Source organism: Bos indicus x Bos taurus, chromosome 7 (genome assembly GCF_003369695.1).
Source record: "Bos indicus x Bos taurus breed Angus x Brahman F1 hybrid chromosome 7, Bos_hybrid_MaternalHap_v2.0, whole genome shotgun sequence".
NCBI lineage: Eukaryota > Metazoa > Chordata > Mammalia > Artiodactyla > Bovidae > Bos > Bos indicus x Bos taurus.
The window spans coordinates 104,609,014-104,635,250 of NC_040082.1; the positions used below are offsets into that span (position 1 = coordinate 104,609,014).

At 53.4% G+C, this 26,237-nt stretch overlaps 3 protein-coding genes across 8 annotated transcripts; 2 read left to right on the forward strand and 1 right to left on the reverse strand.

Moving 5' to 3' along the window:
- Nucleotides 1–1,146: 1,146 nt before the first annotated feature.
- Nucleotides 1,147–10,230, reverse strand: USHBP1 (USH1 protein network component harmonin binding protein 1). 2 transcript variants are annotated; one of them, XM_027548171.1, is made up of 13 exons: nucleotides 10,122–10,230; nucleotides 9,668–9,769; nucleotides 9,425–9,573; nucleotides 8,779–9,202; nucleotides 5,654–5,779; nucleotides 5,342–5,478; nucleotides 5,028–5,168; nucleotides 4,583–4,756; nucleotides 3,704–3,953; nucleotides 2,853–3,074; nucleotides 1,989–2,095; nucleotides 1,663–1,785; nucleotides 1,147–1,407 (listed from the first exon to the last, which is right to left on the reverse strand). In XM_027548171.1, the coding sequence occupies exons 2-13, from the start codon at nucleotides 9,719–9,721 to the stop codon at nucleotides 1,218–1,220; spliced, it is 2,097 nt and encodes a 698-aa protein (XP_027403972.1). In that variant the 5' UTR covers nucleotides 9,722–9,769; nucleotides 10,122–10,230; the 3' UTR covers nucleotides 1,147–1,217. The 2 variants fall into 2 exon arrangements, with proteins under 2 accessions (XP_027403972.1, XP_027403971.1); XM_027548170.1 differs by having other exon boundaries at nucleotides 9,668–9,786; nucleotides 10,122–10,227.
- Nucleotides 10,231–13,490: 3,260 nt separating this feature from the next.
- On the forward strand, nucleotides 13,491–19,387 carry BABAM1 (BRISC and BRCA1 A complex member 1). Of its 3 annotated transcripts, none has more exons than XM_027548176.1 (10): nucleotides 13,491–13,602; nucleotides 13,982–14,078; nucleotides 14,448–14,799; nucleotides 15,394–15,452; nucleotides 16,030–16,150; nucleotides 16,234–16,312; nucleotides 16,592–16,616; nucleotides 17,550–17,679; nucleotides 17,863–17,949; nucleotides 18,904–19,387. In XM_027548176.1, the coding sequence occupies exons 3-10, from the start codon at nucleotides 14,506–14,508 to the stop codon at nucleotides 19,105–19,107; spliced, it is 999 nt and encodes a 332-aa protein (XP_027403977.1). In that variant the 5' UTR covers nucleotides 13,491–13,602; nucleotides 13,982–14,078; nucleotides 14,448–14,505; the 3' UTR covers nucleotides 19,108–19,387. The 3 variants fall into 3 exon arrangements, with proteins under 3 accessions (XP_027403977.1, XP_027403978.1, XP_027403979.1); XM_027548177.1 differs by having other exon boundaries at nucleotides 13,498–13,602; nucleotides 13,988–14,078; XM_027548178.1 differs by lacking the exon at nucleotides 13,982–14,078 and having other exon boundaries at nucleotides 13,523–13,602.
- Nucleotides 19,388–19,468: 81 nt separating this feature from the next.
- ANKLE1 (ankyrin repeat and LEM domain containing 1) lies at nucleotides 19,469–25,687 on the forward strand. Of its 3 annotated transcripts, none has more exons than XM_027548172.1 (9): nucleotides 19,469–20,674; nucleotides 20,757–20,909; nucleotides 21,317–21,422; nucleotides 21,533–21,677; nucleotides 21,908–22,645; nucleotides 22,778–22,955; nucleotides 23,675–23,834; nucleotides 23,936–24,065; nucleotides 24,326–25,687. In XM_027548172.1, the coding sequence occupies exons 1-9, from the start codon at nucleotides 20,442–20,444 to the stop codon at nucleotides 24,484–24,486; spliced, it is 2,004 nt and encodes a 667-aa protein (XP_027403973.1). In that variant the 5' UTR covers nucleotides 19,469–20,441; the 3' UTR covers nucleotides 24,487–25,687. The 3 variants fall into 3 exon arrangements, with proteins under 3 accessions (XP_027403973.1, XP_027403974.1, XP_027403976.1); XM_027548173.1 differs by having other exon boundaries at nucleotides 19,469–20,584; XM_027548175.1 differs by having other exon boundaries at nucleotides 23,745–23,834; nucleotides 24,326–24,416.
- The last annotated feature ends 550 nt before the right edge of the window (nucleotides 25,688–26,237 follow it).

A 26,237-nucleotide genomic window follows, 5' to 3' on the forward strand; every position in this document is an offset into this window, starting at 1 on the left:
ATGGTTCGAAGGTCACCAGACCCCAGCGCTGGCCCGAGGCTCCTGTGGATCCAGGTTGAGGAGGACCAGGTTGAGTCTCGGCGGCTGACAAGCGCCGACCTCAGGTCAGCCTTGCCCTGCCGGGAGAGGCAGCCGCGCCGCGCACACACCTGCACAGGTGCTGCCTGGAACCACCACCCCCCCCCCCCGCCCCCACCACGAACCTCACCCCCACCAGGCTGGGAATGAAAATCTATCTAATCCGCGTCTTGAATTTCAGCTACCACCCAGGAGGGGACAGCTGGCCACTAATCCGGGGCGTCTGTGTCGAGCCTAACCCCCTTTCCCAACTCTGCCAGACTCCTCTGGAAGGGCAGGGGGCGTTGCCTATGTAAATAAGATGCTAATCACTTGCCTGCTATTAATCTGACACTGGCACCTCCCAGAGCTCCCATCTCATGCAGGTGAAACTGGCAACTTTTCAGACTGGCCAAGAGCCATCCAGACGCTCTAGGGCAGTGTACTTCTTTGCCCATAGTTAGCAAACCTGAGTTCCTCAACAACAACTGTATAACGCCCCTGAGATCTCTCACTTGCAGAGTTTCTTCCCTTTGCTCACCACCCTAAAGCCCTTTACCTTAGCGCCACATTCTTTGAATGCAAGTTCTAAGGCCACCTCTGATTCCCCCTTCCCCCTCCCTCCACTCAGGGATCAGTGCTCTTCCAGCTAATATTTCACATGCTGAACTGTTCAGGCCTCAGTCTTCCTTCTGGGTTATGGGTATCTTCCTCTCGGGAATATCCTTCAGAACAAACCTAGCATTTCCTTGGGAAGCAGGCGGGCAGGGGAAAGTGTGCCCTGCCCCAGTAGACACGTTGCTTGGCTTCTGGAGACAGATAAGGGTTGGAATTTCAGCTCTGGCTATGTAACCTCACTGAACCCTGAATGCCCCCAGCCAGTCATGGGAATCCTGTCTCCACAGCCCAAGTTGCTTCTGCCATGATCCTTCTGACGTCTTTTCACATGCCACGTGGGGTCAGACCAAAGATACAGTGTCTTTCTCAAATGCCAGCCCTCTCCCCATCAAACCCCAGACACTCAGATATATCAGCCCTCATCACACAGAACATGCCTCAACATGCAAAGTCATGCCACAGGACACAATGTCACTCCAGAACAGTTTATGATGTGACCTAGCACAACTATCTGGCATGTCCAGACACAGCCAGAGTAGGGCCTAGAGAAAGGTCTCCCCAGGCCGCGAAGGCGGGCAGGGAAGTCTGGACCTCTCTAGGGCCCTTGCAGTGGCTTCTAGCACTGCCAGCTCCTCTGCCTGTCGGGCTTCCATTAGTGTCATCTGCTGCTCCAGCTTCCGCCGTTGCTCTTCTTGCTTCCGGTGGGCACCTCGGAAGGCCATGACCAAGGTGCTGAAGGGAGAAGGAGGCTGAGCCAGGAAACAGCCCCCCATTCCACCCAAGACAAGGGCTATGTACTCCCAGCCCCAGACAGGAAGTCTTTGAGATTGGATCTTCCGGGGGTCCCAGCATCACTCAGCAGGGGCTGACACACATCAGGCACCAGAGGAGGTGTGGAATGGATTGAACCTGCCACCCACCTTACGGGGGGAAGCTGTGGCCCAGAGAGAGCCAGGGATGCCTCTGAGGTTACACAGAGAGACCCACCTGTGAGCTTTGCATAAATCACTGTTCAGCTCAGCACTCTGAGCACGTCTGGCTCGTCCCTTCCGAGCCACCTCTTCTAGCTCTTCCCGCAGAGACTGCAGCTGCTCCCGCAGCCCCAGAGCCCTGGTACAAGGGTGGAGAGAGAGGAGCTCACAGACATAGCCACTCCTGTCTGCCTTCCCCACTCCCACCCACCTGCCCAAGATGTTTCCATGTGAATACAACTGTACACCCGGTCCTCCACTGTACACAACACCCCAGTGGGCTCTCACATATTACCCCCACCCAGGCCAAACACACCCCAGCACAGTACCCAGGCCACACACCGAGTCAGTGATGCTGACAGTTCCTGGGTCAATTCTTCGGGGTCCTGCATTTTGCTCACTTGGCCTCCATCAATACCCCTGCTGCCACCAGGGACAGCAGGAGGACCCTGAGGGAGGCAGAAGGGAGGGTAGTGACATTGACCTAGGCTGAGAGTGTGTTCAGCCCAAGCTGGACACTGAAGTCATCACAGACTGTGGTGGCTACAGTCCCTGCTCTTACAGAGCCCCCAGTCTTATGAGATACCCCAATAAGGATACAGTTGTTCCCTAACAAGGGAAATAAATAACAAGAGATCTCATTTTCAGGCAGTTCACAGGGACTTCCTAGAGGAGGTGATGTCCAACCTCAGACCTGTAGGAAGTCAAGGACTTAGATAAAGAGGAAAGTGACTGGTGTTCCTGGCAGGGGCATAGCACTTAGAAAGGCATGGAGGTAGAAGAGATGATTCAAAGGAGGGTTCCAGACGCCTCTAAGGCTTTAAAACAGAGGATAGATATGATTAGACAGTAGGGGCAAGAAGGAAAGCCTCAGGGAGTAAGCTGGAGCCAAATTTTAGGAAAATATGAAGCATGACCTGGAGCTGTTGGAGTGGGAAACGGGGAGTATGAATAGCCTGGGGGTGGGAAGTAGAAGGGACAGGTGTGACTGGAAGACACTAAATCCCTTGGGGCTTATTGGGCTCAATGCTCTCAAAGAAAGAAACTCCGAAGTACAAGCGTGAACTTTCACATGCATTTTTACCATTCAACTCCTTTTTTTGGTGCAGAAATGGAAACTGAGGCTCCAAGGAGGCTAGGATTAACCAGGACCACATATCCAGTAGTATACTGCTATCCCTACCAGGCCAAGGCAGGGTCACTCACCTGGGGCCACTCCTCTTCATCTCCAGTGCTCCCACCTCCACTGCTGTCTCCACCACTGCTGTTGGCCTCGCCAGTCCGAAGCTGTGCCCGCTCCCAGCGCAGCTGCTCCAGCAGGAGCACGTGGGCTGGGCCCTGGGCTCGGAGGGCAGCCTCCCGCAGTTCCAGAGCCCGCTTTTCCCGCCGCACCAGCTGTAGCCGCAGCATCAGGTCCTCTAGAGTCTCCTGAGAGACCAAGGAGAGGGTAGAAAATTTGTGCCTTGAAGGTCAACTGTTGAGAAAACTGAGCCTCTAAGAGGTGCCCACTGAGGGCTGCTCAGGCAAGAATCCTAACCCTTACCTTGATCTTGCATGATAGGAAAAATCCTTCCATAAAAAACTACAGCTGTAGAAATAGCCATTCAGAGACAGCAAGTGTCTTAGACAAAGTCAAGTAGAAACTCAATGGTAGCGTCTGGAGTTTCTCCAAATTCAGAACCTCAGCTCTTTGATGTGTGTGATAGCTGCTCAGTCATGTCTGACTCTTTTGCAACCCCATGAACTGTAGCCCGCCAGGCTCCTCTGTCCATGGAATTCTCCAGGCAAGACTACTGGAGTGGGGTGCCATTCCCTTCTCCAGGGGATCATCCCGACCCAGGGATCAAACTCATGTCTCTTGCATTGGCAGGCGGATTCTTTACCACCTGAGTCACCAGAAAAGCCCCCAGCTCTTTCATGCCAGGTTACAAATTTCAAACAATATCCAGCAAAACTCTTCCTTACTATTTGGTCCCCTAATTGCATCTCACTCAGACTCAGCAAAGGATTTGGTCCCACCAGGAAAGATTGACACAGTGACCACAGCCCATGTGTACCCGTGTGGCCGCCAGGTCCTGCTGGATCTGCATCTTCTCCAACCGGGGTAGGGCTGGGCCAGGCTGGGTCCCCAGAATGGCCTGCACCATGGCTTCTGCATGGGGCACGGTAGATATGGGCACCCAGGTGGAGCCAGGCTCGGAGGGAATCTTCACCAGAGCACGGCGTTCCTGGAGACGCTGAACATAGCCCTGGAGCTGGGAAGCTACCTCCTGTGAGGTGGGCTTATCCACACTGCTGCCTTCGGGACTACGGAAGACAGAAGAGGCCTGTGTGAACTCTGCTCAGCATGGCTACGCTAACTTCATGGCAATCCTGGTGGGCTTTGTCATCTTCCATCTTACTGACCATGACGGTTCCTTCCAAGGCCATCTGTGGTAGGCATGGTCAAACTAACATGGTGGGCACCATAATGTAAACCCAAACAGGCAACATCAGCCCACTGATGATCATTCATCAGTGATGAATGATGAATGAAAGCCACCATGCCAATGGGCACAGTCACTCACACCATCACAGGGAAGCCATCACACCAACTCAATGAGCAACACTGCTCAACCTGCCAACCCTGTTATGCAGCATTATGACAACCCCTATGGGTACCATCATCATGCCAACCCCATTAAGTACCATCATACCACCTAATCAGTGGGCACCACTATCCATATTCATGCCACCCTGGTTGGGTCCTATACCAACCCCAATGGCTGTCACCACCATGTCAACTTTGTTGAGTAGAAAACAGCCAACTCCAGCAGGCCTAATGCCAACCATAGGAGCCACGCCAACCCCCAATATAGGGCCAGTTCTGGGAGCCCCATTCTGCAACCAGAGCCCCACTCACTGGCCCACCCAGTCCCCAGGGTTCCCAAGGGCACCTTGGATATGGATCCTGCAGTGTCACTCCATCCATGGCAGCCTTCTCTTGGACTAGGAGCCTCTGAGCTTCCTTCTCAGCTGCCTCCAAGTCATCCACGAAGGCTTCTTTTCCAGCTCCTGAGTCTGCCTCCCGGAGAGTGAGTAAGGCGCTATATGCCTCCTCACAGTGTTCACTGTGGGACAGCAGTTCTGAGCACTCCAGCATACCCGTCCTGCTACGTAGGTGATATCCCCACTTGGAACTGTCACTCCTCCTCCTAACCCCAACCCTGGGAGTTTGTAAATTCCTTCAGCACTCTGGGACGGAAATTGGCTTAAGTTAATTTCCACGGCAAGGGCAAATACTTTTCAGAGAGGGCTCCATTTCTCTCTGGGAAGTAGGACTGTCCTTTGAGGATATCCATTTCCTTCCCAGGCAGTGAGTCGTGGGTGGGGTGCACTGACCTATACTGCAAGGCTAGACGCAGCGCGGTGGCCTCAGCCTCCTGCTGGCCCAGCTGCATGCTGAGGCCCTCACACCGGCCCTTGTACTCCTGGAGCACAGCTGACAGCAGACGGTTGAAGCATTTGAGCTTCTCAATGTTCCTGCCTCCGGAGGTGGGGGAAAAGGGAAAAGTGAGTGACTTTGAAGGGCAGTTAGGACACCATGGATTTCCACCCTTCCCCACCCCACCCCCACTCCAGCTCCAGACTCTTGGCTTTATATCCCAGCTGGGCGGCACCAGTGCCCTTATGAGCTCAGCATTTGTGACTCTTACCCTCGGAGTTTCTCCATCTGGGCTTCCATGACGTGCATCTCAGGCGCAAGGGGCTGGGTTGGGAGGGACCCAAGCATCTGGGTGCTGGAATCACTCTGCAGGCGCCGGAGCAGGGGGTGAGCCCGGGAGAAGGGATCCTGTCAAAAAGGGGTGACTTGATTCACCCAGAATTTTCATTGAGAGCCCAGCATCATGGGTTTAGGCCTTTTGCAATCCCCGAGGCTATTGGATCACATGACCAGGATTTGAGTCTCATGGCCCCAAATCCTAAGGATCTGAAACAGACCATGGTTTTTAGCTTCACACACTCACCTGTGAGCCCCAGGTCTCTCCATCAGCCCCAGAGCTGCTGGAACCACTACCTGAGCCACCTGCTTGGTCACAGGAAGGAGGTGAAAAGGGCTCCAGCCTCAGCAGGGAATCCTGCAGCTCCTGGACCTGTGGGGAAATGGGGAGTGTAAGACTGGGGTGGCTCCAACCACCTGCTATTCTTCCCTAAGACCTGTTCTTGGAGCAGTGGCAAGAGCACTAGCTGGAAGGTAGGACCCCCCAGATTCTCATCCTGCCAAATAGCTTCTTGTACAACCTTGGGCAAGTCATTCAGCCATGACTTGGTCAGCCATTCAGTCATGCAGTCCCTGAATCAAGACTTCTCTTTCCAGATGTCCAACGGGTACATGAAAAGATGCTCATCATCACTAATCTTTGCATGCGTGCATGCTCAGTCACTTCAGTCGTGTCTGACTCTTTGCGACCCTATGGACTGTAGCCTGCCAGGATCCTCTGGCATGAGAGTCCATGGGATTCTCCAGGCAAAAAAAAAAGAAAATATATTGGAGTGGGTTGCCATGCTCTCCTCCAGGGGATCTTCCAGACCCAGAGATTGAACCCATGTCTCCTGTGGCTCTTGGATTGCAGGCTGATTCTTTACTGCTGAGCCACTGGGGAAACCTCACTAATCCTTAGGAAAATGCAAATCAAAACCACAATGAGATACCACCTTACATCAGTTAGAATGGAAAGCATCAAAAAGCCAAGAAAGGGACTTCTCTGGAAGTCCAGTGGTTAGGACTCCGTGCTTCCACTGCAGGAAGCAAGGGTTTGATCACTGGTCGGGGGAACTAAGATCTTGCATGCCTTACTGAGTGGCATGACCAAAAGAAAAAAAGAACGCAAAAGATAAGTGTAGGCGAAGATGTGGAGAAAAGGGAACCTTCATGCACTGTTGTTGAGAATGTAAATGGGTACAATCACTATGGAAAAAAGTATGGCAGTTCCTCAAAAAAGTAAAAATAGAACAACTATATGATACAGCAATTCCATTTCTGGGTATTTCTCTGAAGGAAACCGAAATGCTAACTCGAAAAGACATCTGTACCCGCACATTCATTGCAGCATTATTTACAAGAGCCAAGACACAGAAGCAACCTAAGTGTCCACTGATGGATAAATGGATAAGATGTAGTAAGTATACTTTTAGAATTAAATATTATTCATCTGTAAAATAGGAATCTTGCCATTTGGGACAATATAGAAGGACCTTAGTGTAGGAGCCGCAGGAGACGTGGGTTCGATCCCTGGGTCGGGAAGATCCCCTGGAGGAGGAAATGGCAACTCACTCCAGTATTCTTGCTTGGAGAATTCCATGGACAGAGGAACCTGGTGGGCTACAGTCCATGGGGTCACAAAGAGTTGGACACGACTGAAGTGACTTAGCACGCACACAGAAGGACCTTAAAGGCACCATGCTAAGTGAACTAAGTCAGCCAGACAAAGACAAGTAGTACATGATCTCACTTATAAGTGGAGTCTAAAATAAAACAAGGGAGTTCCCTGGTGACCCAGTGGTTAGGACTTGGTGCTTTTACTGCTGTGGCCTGGGGTTCAACCCCTGGTCAGGAACCGAGATCCCGCAAGCCATGCAGCAGGGCACAGATAGATGATAGGTTCAAATTTTAAAAAACTGAACTCACAGATACAGGGAACATGTTGGTGGTTGCCAGAGTTTGGGGGGAGGGGTCAGGGAAGTAAAATTTTTTTAAAAAAGACTTCTCTTTCCCAGCTGAAAAATGGGCTCCACTCCTTGCGCTGGGCTTCCGCAGCCCAGGTCTCACCATCTGTGTCCCTCCTGCCCTGACATCACCTGGGCTCTGGACTCAGACGTAAAACTGTCCCTTTAATGACCCCATGTGGGTGGCTCATGGCATCTTGAGCTGATTAAGGCCTAAGAGCTCTGGTCTCCCTTCCTCCAAACCTGCCCCTCCCACAGGCTCCCTACGTCTCACTTCCAGTCTCTAAGGCGCCCAGTCCAGGTCTCGTCCTCAGCCCCTCTCTAGCTTTAACATCCCACCTGCCAGCTCCATCTTCAGCATTCCCCTCAATCTGCCCAGTTCTCACAGTCTCCACAACGTTGCCGCCTCCTGGATGGCCAAGATTCCACCTTTTCCCCCCACAAGCTGTTCCTCCCAAAGTCGCCAGAGGGCGCCTGTGAGCACCTGCATTAGGTCTCCACCTTTGTTTGCTCAGAGCTCTCCGTGCCTCCCACCTCACTCAGAGCAAAGGTTCAAATCCTCCTTGAGGCCCACAAGGCCCTCCGGGATCCGCTCCCAACACCTCGGTACACTTGTCTCCGCCTGCTCAGCCCTATACTGGCCTCCTCACTGTTTCTTGAACACACTAATCACACTCCAACCTCCAGCCTTTGCATATACTGTTCCTTTTGCCTAAAATGCTCTTCCCCAGTTCCTTACATGGTTCCTTCCTTGCCTCCTTGTGGTCTTTATTCAAGTGTCATTTCTTCGGTGGGCCTCTCTGATCCTCTTAACTAAAGTTGCAAGGGATCTTTGTCTCTTTGGGGTTGTGGACAAAGGTCCATATAGTCAAGCTATGGTTTTTCCAGTAGTCAATTATGGATATGAGAGTTGGACCATAAGGAAAGCTGAGCGCCAAAGAATTGATGCTTTTGAACTGTGGTGTTGGAAAAGACTCTTGAGAATTCCTTGGACAGCAAGGAGATCAAACCAGTCAATCCTAAAAGAAATCAGCCCTGAATACTCATTGGAAGGACTAATGCTGAAGTTGAATACTTTGGCCATCTGATACAAAGAGCCGACTCATTGGAAACGACCCTGATGCTGGGAAAGATTGAAGGCAGGAGGAGAAGAGGGTGACAGAGGATGAGATGGTTAGATAGCATCACCGACTCAATGGACATAAGTTTGAGCAAACTCTGGGAGATGCTGAAAGACAGAGAAGCCTGGAATGCTGCAGTCCATGGGATTGCAAAGAGTTGGACACGACTAAGCGACTGAACAACAGCAAGGCAAGTCAAAGCTCAAAAAAAATCTTCACAAATGAACAAATGATTCAATGTGTCTTCTGCCAGGCCTGCCTCCCTCCCACCAGGGATCCCTGGGAGGCAGCCCTGCCCTACTCACCTCTCTCTGCAGCATCTCCTTCTCAGCCTGGAAGGCCTGCAGGAACTTCTGTGTGCGGATCAGCTCATCCTCCCGGCTGCCCAAGGCCAAACGCAGCCAGGCGTTCCTTTCAGCCAATCGGGCTGCCTCCCGCTGGCAACTCCCAGCCCCCTCTTGCTCCAAGCAGGGCTTTGGTGCCCCCTCGCTTCCATCCTTTGCCTCCACTGGCCCAGGACAGTTTGGGGGCCGGTGGCGCCAGGCAGCAGCGGCTGCTTCCAGAGAGCTCAGCGCTTGCTGGAGAGTCTGAAATATATCAGGTCCAGAGGGGACGCCCTCCCCATCCTGTGGGGCTGCCTCTGGGGCCTGGTGGGTTTCCTCACGGGGCCGCCCCTCAGGGGCTGGGGCTGGTCCCCTGCTAGAGTCCCCATCAACTTCTTTGTCAGTCCTGTGAAGAGGTGAGAGATGGAAATTTCTGGAAATGGGGTCATCTGGGGTAGCTAACACACAGAGGGTTCGTAACAAGGCTAGGGCTGCAGGGCCTTGAAAGTCAGGCCAAGGGCAATGGGAGACATGGCATGTGTGTGTCAGGGAGGGACATAAAAAACATCTGTGGGTCGGAAAGATGTGCCAGGCCTGCAGTGGGGGACACAGACCAAGTGGGCCTTACCTGCTCTCCAAGCCCTGCCCTTTGACCTCCACCTCAGGGCCCAACAGTTCCAGCTTGGTGCTATCTTGAGATGCCACAGGGCCCGGCTCAGAGCTCCCACTGGCTGCCTCAGCCTCCTCTGAACTCTCTGCCACAGGGTCCAGCTCACCCTACAAATGATCCCCAGGGCTGAGCTCTGAGCCAAGCAGATCTGGGTGCTGGAGTCTTGCAGGGTTGGGTGTGGCAGGAAGGGGGAACACTTACGGGCAAAGCGTGTCTCCCTCGCCGGCTTCGGGGCCGTGTGGCCCTGGCACTCATTGTTATCCAGAAATCAGTGTCTTCTGAATCCTCCTTTATCCTCACCCGCTAAAACCACAACCTGACTTCAGATCAAAGCAAATGACAACCTCAATTTCCTCTTCTGGGAAATGGGCACTGATTTCACTTCTCCAAAGGGATCTTGAGTTATCAATGTGGATTTGGCACATTTGAATGCCTCCCCTGATGGTCAGCTCACTACCTCTCAAGGTTGCCCTAATCTCTTCTTTTCTGTCTCCTTTATTTTCCTCTCTCTCTTTGCTGCCCTCCCTCCCCTATCCGGGTTTGGGAGGAATTCAACAGTCCTCTCTCCTCCCCAGGGCTCTCCTGAACCATAGATTCTAATCCTGGGATTTGGTGCCCTCAGCCCGCTCTACTCCCCTATCCTCCTGGGGGGTACCTTGGTCAGAAAACCAAGTCCTGCGACATTCTTGGGGTCACTCTGGCCACTGCCCGCTCAAGCTCGGGCTGGCCAAGGCCAGCCTGGGAGGGGCCGGGAAACAGGAAGCCCCATCCCCAGCCATGTGACTTGCTATTGTGTAGTTTCCTCATCAAGGGCAGAGGCTTCCTCCAGCCCCAGCAACAGGACACAAGGCCAGCTCCCGAGATGTCAGTCCCTCCTCGCCTCTGCTCCCAAGGCCATGGCTCCTCCAACTCTGACCCTTAGATTTTATTTCTTGGAAGCTAGAGTACCGCTCTGGGCTGATGCTCTTCACCTGGCTTCCCTGGGAACTTCTTTGCTCTGACTGTCCCTTCAGTGTCAGCGTTCTCGTTCCACTCCAAGTCACAGACAGACCTGGGGTTGGGACCCCTGAGCAATCGACGGTCCCTTCTGAGCCTCAGTTTCTTTGTCTGCCTTCAGTGTCATGGGAGGTTTTTGTTTTGTTTCAAAGCAAAAAAAAAAATTTCTGAAATATAGCTGAGTTACAATGTTGTATTAGTTTCAGGTATGCAGCAAAGTTTTTTATTTTTATTCTTTTCTTTTAGAACATTACAAATTCTTTTTTATTCTTTCTCAGGTTCTTTCCATTATAGGATTACAAGATACTGAATATAATTCCCTGTGCATTATGTAGGTCCTCGTTGTTTATTGTATATGGTGTGTACCTGATAATCTCCAACTCCTAATTTTTCTCTCCCCCGCTTCCCCTTTGGTAACTATAAATTTGCTTTCTTATGTCTGTGAGTCTATTTCTGTTTTGTAAATAAGATCATTTGAATCATTTTTCCCCCAAATTTAACTGCACACCTTGTATTTTATTTTTAAATTAAAAAAATTTTATTTATTTATTTATGGCTATGCTGGGTCTTCACTGCTGCGTCAACTTTTTCCTCTATTTGAGGTGAGTGGGCTTCTCATTGCCATGGCTTCTCTTGTTGCGGAGCAGTTTTGAGGCACACAGGCTTCTGTAGTTGCAGCTCATGAGCTCAGTAGTTGTGGCTCCTGGGCTCCAGAGCACAGGCTCAGTGGAGCATGGGCTCAGCTGTGGAGCATGGGCTCAGTTGCTCCATGGCATGTCGATCTTCCTGGACCAGAGATCGCACCAATCTCTCCTGCATTGACAGGCAGATTCTTTACCACTGAGCCACCAGGGAAGCCTTGTATCATTTTTTAAGATTCCACATATAAGTGATATCCCTGGAGGAGGACATGGCAACCCACTCCAGTATTCTTGTCTGGAAAATCCCAGGGACAGAGGAGCCTGGTGGGCTACAATCCATGGGGTCACAAAGAGTCAGACACAACTGAGCGACTAAACAGCATTATAAGTGATATCATATCTTTGTCTTTGTCTGACTCGCTTCATGTAGAATGATAATCTCCAGGTCCATCTATGTTGCTGCAAATGTCATTCTGTTTCGTGGCTCAGTAATATTCCAGTATATATATACATATACACATTGTATACATGTACATGTGTGTGTGTATATATATATATATACATATATGTGCTTAGTCACTCAATCGTGTCTGACTCTTTGTGAGCCCTTGGACTGTAGCCCAGCAGGCTCCTCTGTCCATGGGGATTCTCCAGGCAAGAATACTGGAGTGGGTTGCCATGCCCTCCTCATACACATACATATACACACATATATACACACATGTACATATATATACACACCAGAGTTATGGACATTTTAACAACCAATTTGCATATGGGCAGGCACCATCAGAGAACTGAATCATAAGGCACCCTCCTTGTTCCCTACTGCCTCTCTGACCACCCCATCTCTGCTTCCTATGTTTCTCCTCCATAAATGCTGAATTCCTCAGATCCCAGATGATTCCTACATCCTGCTCATTTTTCCTGCATCCACCTCTAAAGGGCCTCTTCCTCATCTCCATCCATAGTCAGAGCTCAAGCCTCTCCTCCCCAGCGTGGATGCGAGCCCAGCTCCCTCCCAGGGCTCCCACACCTCCACTCCCTTCCCCACCCATGACTCAGAGACAGACATCTCACTGTTCACCTCCCTGGTTCATACACCCTCCATGGCTCCCCCATTGCCCTTGGGAAACATTTCACGCTCTTCAGCTTGGCATTCAAGGTCTTTAACAAAATTATGCCTGCGGGTGGCACCAATGTGTACTCCCGTCTCTAGCCACGACAACCTCTTCCATGAACAGCTGAAGCTTTTTAATTCCCTCACACCCTGGTGCCTTTGGCCATGCCTTAACCATTGCCTGAAACACCCCTTCCTTTCTCGTGCTTTTTATGTATACTGTGCATAGCCTGGGGTAGTCTGAACCTTTCTGGTTCTACTGACAGACTCTACGAGGCTGAATCTTCCTGCCTCCGTGCCCTCAAAAGTCGTAGCGAGAGAAGTTGGCAATTTTCTGACGTGAGGGTGAACATTAAGATTCTCACTCTTGGTTCCGGCCATATCAGCCTGAAGGCGCCTGATCTCGTCTGATCGCCGAGGCTAAGCAGGGTCGGGCCTGCTTAAAAAAAAAAAAAAAAAAAAGATTCTCACTCTTAGCCTCTGCTCCAGCTACATTAGCTGATGAGAGACTTTCACAGCTCCAAAGCTCCTCAAAACCTACAGACCGTTGCCCAGGCAGTTCCTTCTGCCTGGAATGACCTTACCCCTCTTGTTTTTTCAGCAAATTCTCCATCCTTCAAGGTTCATTTTACACAGCCCCTCCGGGCTCTCTTTGAACCGGAGCTTAGCTGATGTGGGCAGGCTTAACAGATTTTACCAAGAAACTGAGGCTCAGTTTTTAGGTGGTTATGGAGCTGAGGGGAGAAGTGTGCATGAAGAAAAGAAGGATGGCTTGAAATAGTTCTGGCTTGGTAATTTTTGCAAATATCTGTAAAATAAGGAGCTGATTTAAATAATCGGGAGGGGCCTTGGGTTCTGGACCACGCCCACCTCTGCCGCAAAATTCCCCTCACTGAGTTTCGGTCAAGTTCATCAATCACTAATCAGCCCCTCCTCTTCTAAATCCCGCCCAATTCAGCTCCACTTTGTTTAATCACACGGTAAACTAGGTCTTCTCCATTTTTCTGAGCCTTTCCCATTGTAAATCCTACTCCACTCTGCCTCGATTCAGCCTATCACGTTAGAAGGGCTGACCACCGAATCTGAATCGGCCAGAAACATAAAAGCTCCTCCTTGTCTCACGTTAGCCAATCGCATCCCAGATCCCGCCCCCCTCGACTCCCACTCCAGCCTATCACAATCCAAACCCCGCCTCCTAGCACAATCTCAGCCTATCAGCTTTCAAGGCTCTCGTCCCATTCATCTCTTCGCTCGGCTTTCGGCCGCTGAACTACAGTTCCCAGTAGGTGTGACCGCGCCGCGCCGCACTACTTCCGGCTGCTAAAGATGGCGGCTTCCTAGCGGGTCGGCGGATGAGTAGGAAGGAGGCTCAGGCAACGGTGAGCAGAAGCTGGGTGGTGAAAGCGTGCGGGATCCGTCCTTAAAGGCCCAACTTCCTTAGCCCCAGAAATTCAGCCCCTCACTTGCTCTGAGGCTTCCGCCTTCAGCTCTAGTTTCTCCTGCAGTCTAACCTCCATCTCTCTTGCTGCAGCTATGCTTTCCTTAGAGATTATGGGGGCTGCAAGGCGCTCAGATATCATCCCCGGCACCCCTCACCCATTGCCCAGACAGGCAAACTGTTCCACTGGCGCCCCGTTTTTCCGCAAAGGAATTGTAACACCCAGATCTCCTCTGCAGTGTGCAGACACCGCCTAAGCAGTCACTACGGAGGGGAGAACCCTGGAAGTTTGTATCCTTATTTCACCAAGACATTTTCAGTTTCAGGTGACAGAACCCCCAACTCAGTCTGGCTTAAGCAAGAAAGGGAATTTAGGCATAGCTGGATCCGGGCGCTGAGAAGTCTTTCATTTTCTGGGTGAGCATCACTTCAGGCAAGCTCTCTTTCCCCTCTTGGAAGCAAGAGAGGCTCCTAGCAGCTTTGGACTTGTAACCTCCCAGTCCTGCAATTCGGAACTGCCCCTCTCTGGCGTGTTCTGGGTCATGTCCTCATCTCTGAGCCATTCATGGTGGCCAGATGAGCACCCTAGCCAAAACGGGGAGAGAAGGGGTTAGCTCTACGAAAAAAAGGGGGAGGCTCTTATCTCAAATCAGAGTGGATGCTGGGTTGATAAGTGTAAAAGGCACCCATCCTACAGATGAGAAAACTGAGTCCCTGAGCGGAATGACTTATTGTCAGTAAGCGGCTTATGACCTGTTCTGCCCAGTAACCAAATGCTTTTAAAAGCCCTAGGGAAAGGATCCTGGCTTCCCTCATCCCTGCTGCATCCAGCCACTCCGGAGCCATGGAGGTGGCGGAGCCCAGCTGTCCCACGGAAGAGGAGGAAGAAGAGGAGGAGGAAGAGGAGCAGTCAGCTGAGCCCAGGCCCCGCACTCGCTCCAACCCTGAGGGGGCTGAGGACCGGGCGCTGGGGGCTCAGACCAGTGTGGGCAGCCGCAGTGAGGGTGAGGGCGAGGCGGCCAGTGCTGATGATGGGACCGCCAACCCTCCAGGAGCCGGTCCCAAGCCGTGGCAGGTGCCTCCACCAGCCCCAGAGGTCCAGGTGCGGACCCCAAGGGTCAACTGTCCAGAGAAAGTGGTAAGTGAGAGGCTTGGCCTGTGGCTTTGAGATGTTAGGGAACCTTGGGTTAAATGTCAGTCTTTAGGATTCACTCTGGAAAACAGTCCCTTTTTATTAGTGTCCTAGGGCAGCTGGGCTTCCCAAGTGGTTCAGTGGTAAAGAATCCACCTACCAGTGCAGGAGACGCTGGTTCAATCCATGGGTCAGGAAGATCCCTGGGAGAAGGGCATGGTAACTCACTCCAGTGTTCTTACATGGAGAATACGATGGACAGAGGAGCCTGGAGGGCTACAGTCCGTGGGGTCGTAAAGAGCTGGACACAACTGAAGTGGATTCAGTAGCCCTGTGGCATGTGGGATCTGAGTTCCTTGACCAGGGGTCAAACCTTTGTCCGCTGCATTGGAAGGCGGATTCTTAACCACTGGACCCCCAGGGAAGTCCCTCAGCTGCCTCCTTCTAGAGTGGATGGATTGGCTGGGAACTGGGAGTCATCATATAGCCTTCTCCCATAGAGAGGGAGAGGGCCAGCAGAGTGGCATGGGGGCCTGCAATGACATCCAGTTGCCAGGTACTGCTGGTCACAGCTCTCACTAGCCTCCAAATTTGTTGCAGATCATCTGCCTGGACCTGTCAGAGGAAATGGCGCTGCCAAAGCTTGAGTCATTCAATGGGTAAGAGGGGTTATTTGGGGGCTGGAGTTTGCCACCATGGCTGGGAGGAGCCCAGCCCCCAAAATGCAGGGTTGTCTCTCTGAGACTAACTCCTGGGTCCTGGAGGGATTGGAGAGTAACCGTGATAACTGGTAATGTTACCGCTGCAGCCCACTGGGGTTCTGTTCTCAGCACTTGACAGCTGTCACACTCCACCCATGTCACAGCCATGACTTGGAAACTCCGAGAAGCAAGGTTAATTGCCCAAGGCCTCCTGGCAAATGGGCAGAGCCAGATTCAGAGTGAGACCTGGCTGACTCCAAAGTCCTGGCCTGTGAGCAGCCAAGTCTCATTGGGATCAGGCAGCAGGGCCTGAGCACAAGCCTACCTCCCCTTCCCTGGCATTCCTGATGACCCATGATTGAGCCAAGGTGGGGTGCCTCCTCTGGATCAGATGTGAGGCCCCGGCTGGCCAGAGGGACCCATTCAGTGAGGGCAAGAGCTGGAGAGAGTCAGCTGGGCTGGGTTTGTGGCTGGGCTCTACCACCTGCCCGGCTGCATGACCTGGGCCTTAACCACCGCCTCGCTCTCACCCCAGCTCCAAAACCAACGCCCTCAACGTCTCCCAGAAAATGATCGAGATGTTCGTGCGGACAAAACACAAAATTGACAAGAGCCATGAATTTGCACTGGTGGTGGTGAACGACGACACTGCTTGGGTGAGGCTGGGGGGCAAGACTGGTTCCGCTGGGGTCCCCCAGGGGTGAGAGAGCACCGCACTGAGTTTCAGTCTTCCCTGCAGCTGTCTGGCCTGACCTCGGACCCCCGTGAACTCTGCAGCTGCCTCTATGACCTGGAAACAGCTTCCTGTTCCACTTTCAGTATCCTTTCCATGCAGGGAGGAGAATGGCCCCAGTCCCGAGGGAAAGGGGGGCTTTGAGTCACTAAGGGCTTTCAGGTCATCTGATTCCAGCCCCCTAGTTTATGATCTGTGCTGAGGGAAAACAAGCTCAGAGAGGGCAAGCGACTGGAACAGAGTCACATAGCGTGTCTCCTGGCAACAGGCTCAGAGGCACGTGTACTCTCCCAGGCTCTGGAGGAGGGAAACCACCCACTTCTGTCTACCCACACTGCACTGCTCTCCTTAGCATTCCCACCAGATCTGGAAGGTCTCTTCAGCCTCATGTAAGTCCCCCAAGGGGAAATTATTACTCACCTTTGAAGAGAAGAACCCCTTCTGGGTAAAAGCTCCAAACAACCCAGAAATAGTCCTTTCGGGAGGCCGAAAGGCTTCCTTTCTCATCCTTTCCCCCTGGAACAGTTGCTCACTTACCTGTCTGAAAGCATTTTTGCAAAAGAGGTTCTTTTTCAATCCTGCCCTCTGTGTTACTTTCTTTTTTTTCCCTTCAAATTTGTTTATTTATGTATTTCTTTTTGACTGTGCTGGGTCTCGGCTTTCTCTAGTTGCAGTGAGCGGGCTTCTCACTGCAGCGGCGTCTCTTGTTCCAGAGCTCGGGCTCTAGGTGACAGGCTTTAGTAGATGCAGCACGTGGGCACAGTAGTTACAACTTTTGGGCTCTGGAACACGGGCTCTGTAGTTGTGGCACGTGGGTATAGTTGCTCTGTGGCATGTGGGATCTTCCCAGACCAGGGATCCAGCCAGTGTCCCTTGTAATGCAAGGCAGATTCTTAACATCTGGACCACCAAGGAACTTCCTCTGGCTTATGTTCTGACAGCCCAGTGGTCTGCCACTACTTTGTTTTAACTGCAGGGCAGCAAACTTTTTCTTTAAAGGGCCAGATAGGAAACATTTTTGGCTTTGTGGGCCATATGGTCACTGTCGTGGTGACCAGACTCTGCAGTTGTAATCCGAGCAAGCTCTGGCTCTGGGGGTCAGCAAAATCTCTGATGGAGCAGGCAAGGTCAGGCAGAAAGGTGAGGCTGGGGGGGTGCCAGGGCAGAGGGAACAGCATGGGGAAAGGCTCAGAGGCAACAGTGAGCTTGGGAGGGGTCAGGTGCGACCTCACACAGCTGGTGAGGAGCTGGGCTCTCCTGGGGGGACGAGAAGGGTGGGCCACCAGGGTGCACTCTGACCCTCCCCCCTTCCTGCTGCACAGCCAGCAGAAGACTGAGCTGCCAGTCACGGAGAACGTGCAGACGATCCCGCCGCCCTATGTGGTCCGAACCATCCTGGTCTATAGCCGTCCACCCTGCCAGCCCCAGTTCTCCCTGACAGAGCCCATGAAGGTGAGTGAGACCCGGGAGAAGGAAGGATGCCTGCAGCCAGCACGAAGGTGGTTAGATACTAGGAGGGACTTCCTGACCACAGGTGCTGGGGTACCTAGAATCAGGTTCCCGGAATCTAGAGATTTGTGGTCATGGGGCCATGGGGTGACCCTAGTCCCGAAGGCTACCTTTCTTCCCCTGCAGAAAATGTTCCAGTGCCCGTATTTCTTCTTTGATGTTGTTTACATCCACAACGGCGCTGACGAGAAGGAGGAGGAAATGAGCTGGAAGGTGAGAGGCCATCGCGAGTGTGGGCGGCAGGTGGATGTATGTGGGAGGGCTCCGAACCCACCTGCCCCAGCCCTAAGGGAAAGGAGGCCCTTTTCAGTAAGGGCCTTCAGGGCATCTGATGCCAACCCCCTAGATTATGATCTGTGCTGAGGAAGAGCAGGCTCAGAGAGGGCAAGAAACCAGGCCAGGGTCACACAGCATGTCTCAGGCACAGTGGTGCCTGGCAACAGGCTCAGAGGTGCCTGTACTCTTATGGGGTCAGGAGGAGGGAAGCCACCTGCCCCTGCCCACTCATGGACTACTCTGCCATTAGCCTTCTCCTGACCATCCCTGGCCCCTCTAGATCATGGTCAGTCAGATTCCAAGATTTCCCACTTGTCTGCAGTGAACTAATGGGGCTGTTGAGACAGTGGCCCAGGAGCATGTAGGGTCCTGTCCACCTCATCCCCAACATCCCCTGCTGCTCTCTCTTCCTGCTTTTTCTGTCTCTGTGCCCTCTGCCTGGAGCACACTTCCCTCCCTGCCTTGCCAGGCTCTGCTGGTCCTTTACATTCCAGCCCTGAACTAGTTATGGCTTCCCCAGTCGGGCGCTTATCTCTCTGAGCCTCACTTGACCCAGCTGTGAGCAGAGAGGGTTGAGCCCAGCTCCTACTTATATGTCAGTACCCAAACTGGAAGTCCCTACTCTGAGAAGCCTTCCCTGCTCCTCTGGGTAGATCAGTGTCAGGGGGCTGGGGGTCATGTGCTTCTCCAGACTAGGGGCTCCAGCTCTGAGACCTCTTGGGGTGGGTGGGTGGCAGGAAATGTTTGCTGAATGTGGGAATAGTTTCTGCCTGGCAGACTCCTCTTTACCCTTCAGAACTCATCCCTGCTGCCCCTCCTGGGAGGCCCTCCAAGACAGGGAGGGCTTGTCAGCAGAACATCTGCATGAACAGCCCTTCCTTGGCCCCACAGGACATGTTTGCCTTCATGGGAAGCCTGGATACCAAGGGTACCAGTTATAAGTACGAAGTGGCGCTGGCTGGGCCAGCCCTTGAGCTTCACAACTGTATGGCCAAGCTGCTGGCTCATCCACTGCAGCGGCCTTGCCAAAGCCATGCCTCCTACAGCCTGCTGGAGGAGGATGATGAAGCCACTGAGGTTGAGGCCACTGTCTGAACCATCTCTGTACATCCAACCTTCTTGTACAATGAAACCCTTGGCATTGAACGCTGGTTCTCAGACTGGGCTCCTTGGGACCCCCAGAGGGGGTTCTAGGAAGTATCTGAGGCACCTGGGCAGCCCTGAAGGAACCCTAAGATTCCAGGAAGCATCCCAGGGACTCTAGACACCCAGTCCCCGTTTCCCAGCCCACCTCCCACTCCCAAGTTTTTCAGCTGTAATTTTTGTTGTGCTTTGTGTGTTTTTGTCATCAGAATAAAAATCTGAGACTCCCTAACCCAAGTCCACTGTTCATTGAAATCTTCTGGGTTGCAAGTAACAGAAAACCCACCCGCTGAACTGAAAGGAGAATGGCTAGGTTCTTGTAGATAAGAAGCTGAGATGCAGCTTTAGGCTTGGCTGTATCCAGGTGCTCTGACATTGCTTTGGGGAGAGCTGAAACACCCTGCATGGTTGGTTTTCAGTGTGCCTTGCTTTCCTCCCAACCTGTGGAAAGGGGTAATATGGCTGAGCACTCTGCAAATCCCAGCCCAGGTGACGTGAGGGCTCTCACAGCAGCCCCTATGACAGGCCTTGGCTTGGGTCAGTCATGGACCAGAACTGTGGAATGCTCTCATCGGCCAGGCCTCGCTCAAGCCTTTCTGGGAAGAGATGTTTATAGTTCCATCAGGAAATAGTGTGGGTGCTCCCCAGAGAAAGGGAAACAGAGATAACACGTCCATCACTCAACTTGATCTTCCTGGATAATGAGCAGTTGTGGAAAAAAAAAAAAAAAAAAAATCTTACCAGCTAGATTTTCTCAGTTTCATATAAAACGAAAATAGCTTTATCAAGAAACAGCTTTACCTTCCCAGGAGCATTTACTGGGCACCTGTGTGCCAGGCCCCTCTTTCAACTTAACACCAGCCTGGAAGGGATTATTCTCCCATTCTGCATATAGGGAAACTAACACCCTAAGAGGCCCAGGGCTCCAAAATAATGGACTTCAGACTCCGCAGGGCTGAAAACGGGCGACGCAGAGCCTCCGCAGGCAGTAGCTGTTAATTGAAACCTTACATACTGTCAGGGCTGTGTGCCCCTCGGCAGACAGTTCCGGAAGACTCAGTACCCTGTGGGCACCACCGGGTCCCGGGGATCGTAGCTCCACCCCCTCCAACAGGGTGTGTTCTTGTTTATACCGTTTTGAGAGATAGGGCACACATGGCGACCTCCACCCTCCCGGGCCCTTATCGGAGGCCCCAAACATTATTTGGCCCTGAGCAAACATCACTTGGCCCTGGGCACTACTCGGTGTCGCGGGCTCGGACCAGCACTAAAGCTCCCGACCCTCGATGTGGGCGACAATGCGGCGCCGGTCAGCCTGGCTGGGGTCGCTGCACTGCACCAAGGCGCGGAGAAGAGAGCCGAGGGGCGGAGCGGCGCGTGCGCACAAGGGCGCCGCGGGAAGTTGGAAACCGGCAGGCGGCGTGACCAGGTGGCTGCCCCAAGGGGACAGCCGGGGCATGGGCCCAGCTGTAGGTTTGGCGCGGCGGCTGCGGACGGCGCTGCAGGAGGAGGAGTTGCGGTGAGGGCAGGGCCTGGGTGGGCGGGCCAGGGGTGGGGGTAGGGGGCGAGCGTCAAGGTCCACTCTGACCTTCTGTCCCTAGATCTGTGGAGGAGTTGCTGCGCCGCGGTGCCGACCCCAATCTGGTACTCGAGGATGGCGCGGCGGCCATGCACCTGGCGGCCAGAGCCCAGCACCTACGGAGTCTGTGTTGCCTCGAGGCCCTGCTGCGCCGAGGCGGGGACCCCAACGCTCGGTGAGGCCGGGTGTGGGCTCAGGATGGGTCTTCCGTGAACGAGAGCTGTCTCCCGAGTACGAGGACCAGACCTGGCAGTCCTGAAGAGGGCGTCCAAGGATGCGGACTCAATCCCCGGGGGAGCGAAGCTTAGGGGATCTGGGGAGGGATCTTGAGGGTCCAAGGGCAGAGGCAGGGTACCAGACCCAGGGTAGGGTATGAGATTGCGCCGGGGTCAAAATGGGAATCAGTTTCAGATCCGGCGGTAGAAGCTCTAGAGTCAGCAGAGGTTTGGGTCCCAGCTCGAGGGCGCAGGTTCGAAGGGTGGCATCTCAGGCTGGAGGGCAGAGATGGAGGGCTGAGAGCCAGGGCTCCCGGACCCGGAGATGGAGATACTTCACTGACCCCTTCCTCCGCTCATGCCCTAGATCGGCCGAGGCACTGACACCGCTGCATGTGGCCGCTGCCTGGGGCTGTCGCCGGGGCCTGGAACTGCTGCTGAGCCAGGGAGCGGACCCCGCGCTCCGCGACCAGGTAGGGGGCCCCATCGCAGCCTGTAGCAAGGCAAACCCGGAGGGAAAGAGGAAGGAAAGGAGGAAGAGAGGGAGGGAAGGGGGCGCCCCCTACTGACCGCACCCCTGCAGGACGGATTCCTGCCTCTGGACCTGGCGGAGCAGCAGGGGCACCAGAACTGTGCCCGTCTGCTTCGGGAGCTGGAGGCTCGGACCAGGACCCCAACCCGGACCTGGAAAGGCTCCCGGAAGCCAGAACCCGAGCCAGAGCCTGGAGGTGAGTGGTATCTGGGCGGCTGGGAGTGGTTAGCCTCTGATATAACTTTGCAGATCTCTGCGTCTAATGCCCAGGGTTTCACCACCAGGGGCTCTGGTCAGTCTCTGCCTCTGCCTCGCTCCTTCCTCTTTGTGATCGCACCCTCCTGTTTCTGTCCGATCTGACGTTGATCTTTGTCTCTCACTTCCTCTTCCCCTCCTTTCTGACTTCCCTCTTACCCCCTGCTCCAGGCCCAGGCCCTTGTGAAAAGAGGCTGGATACCAGCCCCTCCGGTCCTCCTCATGTGATGCTGAACTCTACAACACTGGGCACAGGTGACGGCAAGGACGTGAGCCTGGAGGCTGGCCCTGGACCCCCCGGCCTGCTTGCCCACCCTGAGACTGCTGACACAGATGGTGGATTGGAGTCCCCCCTGGGGCGCTGGGACTGCAGCTCGGTGACCTCCTTTGTCACCGCTGTTGAGGCCTCAGGAGCTGAGGACCTAACTGGCCACACCTCCCCCTGGGCTGGTGTCCGACTCTCCCAGAGGGTGCCAAGGTCTTTGGGTACCCTACAGCTGGCGCATCAACCCCTCATGGAGGACAGGGAGGCAGAACTAAATGCCCATCTGCAGGCTCTGACTCTGACCTTGCCAGATGATTCCCCCTCCCCCAAGTTCTTCCCAGACAGGAGCCCAACCCATAGTCCCCCTAGGGAACTGCTGCCTGGACCTTCTGACACCCACATCACAAGAGAGGACCAGCTATCCCCCGACGGTGATTTGGCTGCCCTCTGGCTGACAGAGGATGAGGCGAGCGCCACAGTGGGCAGGGACCCCAGCCCCTCTGATCAGTGTCCACCGGACCCTACCATGTCTGACCTGGAGCTGCTGCAAGGGCTCCGGGCGCTTGGCAAGAGCCCGGGTCCCATCACATCCTTCACCCGGCCACGCTACCTCCGACGGCTGAAAGAAGCCCAGGCTGCTCCTAGTGAGTATCCAGAGTTCAAGGAGTCTCCGGGAATCTTCCAAGATCCCTTGGCTCTGAGTGCAACCTACTTCTCCCTTCATCTCTGGGAACCACTCTTTCCTTTGTCTTTCTTGACCCAGTTTCCCTTCCCAGGCCCAGACTTTTCAGGGCACAGCCCAGAGCTGGCCGAAGCCCTGCGGACAGGCCGTATCCCAGATGCCCAAGCCGATGAAGATGCACTTGCCCAGCAGTTCGAGCGGCCAGACCCCACCAGACGGTGGCGGGAGGGGGTCGTGAAGTCCAGCTTCACATATCTGCTGCTGGACCCCAGGTACTTGGAGCAGAAATGACTCAGAAGTGGGAGCTGGAACATTCTGAGATTGGTTCTTACCTGCTCTGTGTCTTTTCTTTTTTTTTAATTTATTTTTGGCTACACTGGGTCTTCTTTGCTGCAGGCGGGCTCTCTCTAGTTGTGGCAAGCCAGGGCTACTCTCCATTGCGGCGCGCAGGCTTCTCGTGGCAGTGGGTGCTCTTCTTGTAGAGCACAGGCTCTAGGCACTAGGGCTTCAGTAGTTGGAGCATGCGGGCTCAACAGTTGGGGCCGTGTGGGCTCTAGGGCATGCGACTTCAGTAGTTGGGGCACACAAGCTCAGTAATTGTGGCCCACAGGCCCTAGAGCTTGTAGGCTTCAGTAGCTGTGGTCCCCAGGATTAGTTGCTCCGCAGCATGTGGAATCTTCCCAGACCAGGAATCAAACCTGTGTCCATGTCCCCTGCACCGGCAGGTAGATGCTTATCCGCTGTATTACCAGGGAAGTCCTGCTGTGTGTCTTTAGGAAGGGAACTGGCCCTCTCTGGTCATCAGCTTCTTATCAGTAAAAGGCAATTGGATCCATGTCAAGCTGCTGAGTGTCCTTGGGGATCAGCTACCCACCCTGCCTTTTATAAAAGGGGTCACTGGACATGGGTTCAGTTTGCTCTGTGTCATTAAGGACTATCTCTGGGGCAACTCTCGTCACTTTTCCCTCTCTGAGCCATCTACTTCATCTAGGAAGACTCAGGACCTGCCAGCCCGAGCCTTCTCAATGACTCTGGCTGAATGCCTTCGGATTTTTGTCCAGGCCATCTTCTACGTGGGCAAGGGAACACGGGCCCGGCCAGATGTTCACCTCTGGGAGGCCCTTAGCCACCGAAGACGGCCAGGAAAACAGGTATGAGGATGAGTAGCAGGTTTGTGGCAGGGGTGGGCCAGCTAAGGGCAGGTAGAGGGAATTGTGGGGCAAACCTCTGACCCTGCCCTGGCTGCCTCCAGGCCTGTCCCAAGGTACGCCGGATCTTGGACATCTGGGCCACTGGTCGTGGCATTGTTTCCCTGCATTGCTTCCAGCATGTGGTCCCTGCAGAGGCTTACACTCGAGAAGCGTGTCTTGTGGATGCTCTAGGTAGGTGCCTGGCTTGTGGGGTAGGGGTGGGGTCACAGGAAGGGCACTTGATCTACTGATTCCCTGACCCCTTCCCCATCACAGCTGTCCATTCAGCTAATGAGCAATTATTGAGCACCAACTATGTACCAGCATGTGCACATATTTTACTCCATTGGTTTATCCCTGCTTGAGGGCAGTACCCAGTGGGTTCCCTGGCACAAACTTCTGCCAGCAGTTCCAGGAGGCTGCCGTCATGACCTTATTCCTAATCTCCCCAGGAATCCAGATGCTGACTAACCAGAAGCAAGGACACTGCTATGGAGTGGTGGCTGACTGGTCCCCGACCCGGCGCCGCCGCCTGGGGGTACATCTGCTGCATCGTGCCCTCCTTGTCTTTCTGGCTGAGGGTGAGCGAGAGCTACGGCCCCAGGACATCTAGGCTTGTGCCTGAGCACTAGGGAATTGGCCATGTAACCTAAGTAGAGATCAAGGTGTTTGAATGTTTCAGCTGCCCCTGCATTGAGAGCAGCCCCCCATCCCCACCCCCCATCTCCAGCTCCAGAAGGCTGGTAAGGGAGCAGCAAGACAGATCTCCTCCTTGGGGTAAGGGAGGACTTTATTACAGATGGAACTGCTGGATAGATAGTGAGCTCCCTGTCATGGGAGGAGAATAAGGGGATGTGGGAAAAGAACAAGTAGACCAGAAGGTTCTTTGGAACATGGTGCTTTGAAACATGTCAGTGCTTTGGCAGTTTAGTCCTATCTGGGCAAACAAGTGACCATTTTTATCTCCCTGATATAGAGGACCCACGGTGTAGGTTGTGCTAGGGGTTCCTGAGCTATATGCAGGAAATCTGCCCAGCTCAAGAGTCAAGTGTTGCTGCTTCCCAGTTGTGGGACCTCGGACCAGTAATTTCTCTGTCTGAGCCTCAATTTCCTAAGTTGTACACAATGAGGAAAGTGCAAAATTCTACCTCAGGGGGTCATTGAGGGAATCAGATTAAACCGTCATGGGGTAAAGTGTTTGGCTCTGAGTCCTACTGACCCAGAGATGACCTTGCAGCCCAGGTGGAAAGTTTCTGGTGGAACGGGGTTGCGGGGGCATGCAGGATGTTCCTGAGGGGTGTGTTATGTGTTGAGGGGTGGGTAGAGCTGGAGATTCATTGGAAGGACTGATGCTGAAGCTGAAACTCCAATACTTTGGCCACCTGATGCGAAGAACTGACTCATTGGAAAAGACCCTGATAATGGGAAAGATTGAAGGCAGGAGAAGGGAACGACAGAGGATGAGATGGTTGGATGGCATCACCGACTCTATGGACGTGAGTTTGAGCAAGATCCGGGAGTTGGTGATGGACAGGGAAGCCTGGCATGCTGCAGTCCATGGGGTCACAAAGAGTCGGACACGACTGAGTGACTGAACTGAACTGAACTGAGAGCTGGAGAAGTCGTCACAGTGTTGGTGTGAGACACCAGCCCTCCTTGGATCGCTGTGTGACTGGAACCTCTGTGTTGCTTCTCTGAATCTGTGTCTTCAGCTATAAAATGAGATTAACCTCGACTTTACACAAAGAGCTTCAGTAAATGCCAAGCTACTATCCTAGGGAGGTATTGGCCGGGTCATTTAAATTTTTCAGAAGTGATCCACTGCCTCATTGGGTTCATCACCTGCCTGTCATTGTGGCTCTGCCAACCAGGCCCTGCAGGGGGGCGGGGTAAGCGTCCATCTGCCTCCTGGCCTCCACTGCTGAGCCCATGGCTACTCTGGCTGTTGTAATAATTAAGACTACCTGCCTCTGGCTTGAGCCTGGGCTCTACTCTTTCAACTGAGCTGATGACATCTCTCTCTCTGAGTGCCCCTTTAAAACAGCATGTCATGTCCCAAGAATACACAGAAAGAATCCAAAGACATCCCTCCCCACCATCCCCCCAAAAAAGTTCCAAAAGAGATGGAATTTGTCTAACACAGTGTATCCCGACCTTGGCCCTACTGATTTTGAGGCCAAGTTGCTCCTTGCACTGGGGGATGTCCTGTGTTCTGTAGGGTGTCAGGCAGCATTTCTGGGATTAACACACAAGATGCCAGGAACATCTCCCCCCAAGTTGTGGTCATCAAAAATGTCTCCAGAATTTACCAACTGACAACAGTGTCCCTGTGAAGACCCCCAGTTTAAGCTAAAGGTGGGCTTG